Raw genomic sequence first — 3490 nt, 5'->3', positions numbered from 1 at the left:
GGAAAGAGAAGGAAAGAAAAAGGGGGAGGCAGACCAGGGGGAGTGGGGAGGAGCAGGGTCTTCATACCAGATGGCACCGGGGCACTGGGATTGTGTCGCAGTCACACTCTGAAAAACAGGAGGGGACAGGACCCAGCTCACCAGAGGTGTCCAGGTGGGAGTCCCCCTGAGCCTCCCAGACCCCTCACTGCAGGTGCAGCTCCACCTCTAGCTGTCCTCCATCCCGCATGGGGGCTGCAGCTCCCCTGGTTGGGCAGGTGGGGCATGATGGGTCCAAATGCCGAGCTCCACATAGAATGTGCAGGGAGGATAAACAGGTAGATGGATCAATACCAGGTTCCCTTCTGTCACCTGGGCTTCACCCTTCCCCGTGCTCCGGAGCACATTCTAGAGCAGAATGGGGCCTCTCCGGGAAGGAACAAGGCAAGGGTGGAATTTCTGACCATCTGCATTTCCTAAATGTATATATGCTCAGCAAGCTGAGCTCTACTCCAAGCCTTCGCCCGGCAGCAGGTCCAGTTCTAAGCTGCGAGGGAGTTGATTGCCAGGGCACCGCTGACTAACTTAAGGGCTCCAGCAGTTCTAGCTTCAGGAGGAGGAGAAGTCAAGGTCACAGTGGCTGTGAAACACACTTGGGAGTCACCTATTCATGCAGCAAATAGTCTTAGGTGCCTATATACCGAGATTTTTCTCTGTTCTGGGGACAAAGCCATGGATAAAACAGACTAAAATTCCTGCCCTCGTGAAGTTTACATTCTAGTGAGACCCGGAAAAAGCAAGCAAAATATCCAGATGCAAAACAGAGTTTCTCAACATTTTTTTCGAAAAACATCTTTTTAAAAAGATTTTTTTGATGTGGACCATTTTTAAAGTCTTTATTGAATTTGTTACAATATTGCTTCTGTTTCATGTTTTGGTTTTTTGGCCCCGAGGCATGTGGGATCTTAGCTCCCCGACCAGGGACTGAACTTGCACCACCTGCATTGGAAGGCAAAGTCCTCCTAACCATTGGACTGCCAGGGAGGTCCCTGAAAAACATTTTTATATAAAGCTCGCAGGTGTTCATTACTGATCACTGCCACTCCCTGCCTGCTTCTCAAAAGGATTTGAGGCGAATTTGAACAAAATCATATTTACTATCAGATGGTTGCAATAAAGACTTTTTAAGGTGGAGAAGTTCCTTTTTGGACAGGGAAGTTGTTTTTTTCCTTCTTTTATCCTGGGGAGGCAAAGAATGTTCAGCACTCAGGGAGCGGGTGCAGCGGGAGGGCCATTTTGGCGGCTTCCCTCTGGTGACTCTGGAGGGGTCGAATCTGAGCCGAGTGGACAGTGGTGGCCCGGGTCCCCCTCCCCCCAGGGGCCTGGATCTCCGCCTTTGGGGAGGGGTGTCCCTGTGCGGGGACTTACCACAGGACTTGTAGGGGCAGCAGCGGTCTGGGCTCCACACCTCCACCAGGGCAGTGCCCATGACACACTGTATGTGGGGACAGCGGAAGTTCTCACACACTGCATGGGCAGGGAGGCAGGGGACACGTCAGCCACAGACACCTTGGAGCTGGAATCCTCAGAAACACACTGGCTAAGGAGGGGTACCTCCTAGCTCCTCCGAGGTCCCCCCAGTGTCCTCAGACACCCTCTGGGGTCCAGGAGAGAAGACTGGGCTACTGAAGTCTCCCCGTAGAACTTCATCAGGAGGCCCTCGTTCTGCCCTGGGAGGCACTAGTGACCTGACAGTGTCAGAACCTTAAATTCACTCAGCTGGGCCTCCCTCCCTTGGATGCTGTGTCACCCTGAGAGAAGTGGTCAGAGGGGAGCAGGTGACCAGGTGAAGCTCCGCTGATGGGACAGTTTCTCTCTAAGAAGAACACAGCTTCTCCTATGCTGTGGAGACGTCATCCTCTTGTAGCCCACCCGGAGCCTGCTCTGCTTCAGCAGATGCCACACTCTAGGGCTCACACTTCCCTTCTTCCTGCTCTCCAGCCAGTCCCCTCTTAGTTTAGGATTCCTCGGCCATTCTCATTTATTGAGAGACCAAGGCAAGGAGCGAGGAATCCCTGGACACAACTTTTTGGTGGAGAGGGGAGGTGCCAGGGTCAACGCTGAAGGTGAAAGATTGTAAAACTTATTTGATTTACAAAAAAAAATTATTGGCACAGGTAAGGAGTATTAATCAGTGTTTCAAAAACATAAGAGGTAGAGAGAGAAGGATATTTGTATAATGTCCAAATAACCGGTTACTTTCTGGTTGAAAGAGGAAATCTGTAAATGTAAGATGGACAGATCAGACAGCTACCACCCTAATCCAGGGCCAACGTGAACCTCGGTTATAGTGGCTCAACCACAGAGTATGCGTCTCCTGGTGTGATGTCCTATGAAGCTCGAGGACAGTGTAGCCAAAGATTTTTAATTTGAAGCCACCAAGTCTGGGATCTAACTTCCAGTTTACAGGAAGCACAGTGGACAGAAGAGCAAGGTAAATGGTTCCAAGAGGAAGAAACCAGATAAATCCAGAACATGAGACCTTCTGCAGGACCATAGCGCAAACGCTATAATTTAGCATCATACAGAAGAAGGAACATGTGCTAGATTAAAAGACATTTAAGAGACATAATGTTAATGTGTGGATCTGGATGGAGTTCTGGATTGAACAGACCAGAAAAACCATGAACTGGTATGATATGACTTGAAAATGTATCAACATGAAAGGTAAACATCATTAACTGAAAATACCTGGCTAAAAAAGAGCATGTACAGTATGGCCTCATTTTGGTAAAACAGACTTACCTAAAGGGGGAGAATATCTAGAAGGATCTGTACTGAATTGGAGGATACTGACAATGAAATGGCTGGGAGGTAGGAAAATAGTGTTTTCATTTTCTTGTATTTACTTGGATTCTGTACTTTCTACAAGGCTTTGGCAGTGCTTTTGTAAGAAAAGTATAATGAAGACTGGGACAAGGTAATAATATCGATGGCCTCTCAGCACCCACTTTACATATATTATCTCTAACCTTCACAACAGCCCCTCGAGGTACATACTATTATCACCATTACACAAATGAGGAACCTTGGCTCAGAGAGGTTGTACACTGCCCCAGGCCACACAGCTAGTAAATGGCTGGGGCTCAAAACGCTGACTGACTCCATATGCCTGTACTCACTCCACGTTACCGGAGTACTTTCTGAGAAACAGGAAGAGGGAGGCTGAGGAGAAGAGATGAGGAGAGAGGCTGGAGAGGAAGGGCGCCGATCTCGTCTCCTCAGATGAGCTTTGTAAACACTTTGTGACAAACGGCCTCTGAGCCCCCAGGTGGAGCTACTTGGTCCGATATGGCCAAGCCTTTTGGGGAACTCTCAGTGGGAGCCTACATTGTTTCAAAGTTGGTTCTTGACATTGAACCAGTCGGGGTTGCCCTTGGGGTATCCTGGAGGAGGCCCCGCCCTACACTGCTCTGTGCCCGTGCAGTCTACCTCAACATCTTTCCTACAG

General features: G+C 49.2%; 1 protein-coding gene across 1 annotated transcript in view; it reads right to left on the bottom strand.

The window, feature by feature from the left end:
* Positions 1-3490, bottom strand: part of OTOG (otogelin) — a 93270-nt gene that overhangs the window by 7018 nt on the left and 82762 nt on the right. Inside the window, exons 49-50 of the mRNA XM_007458796.1 lie at positions 1408-1506; positions 68-108 (exon numbers count right to left, since the gene is read on the bottom strand). Of these exons, the coding sequence (XP_007458858.1) occupies positions 68-108; positions 1408-1506 (140 nt within the window). The remainder of the gene's footprint in view (positions 1-67; positions 109-1407; positions 1507-3490) is intronic.

This window comes from Lipotes vexillifer, unplaced genomic scaffold (genome assembly GCF_000442215.2).
Source record: "Lipotes vexillifer unplaced genomic scaffold, Lipotes_vexillifer_v1.1 scaffold892, whole genome shotgun sequence".
NCBI classification, from domain to species: Eukaryota; Metazoa; Chordata; class Mammalia; order Artiodactyla; family Lipotidae; genus Lipotes; species Lipotes vexillifer.
This window is presented reverse-complemented; position numbering and strand designations above follow the sequence as displayed.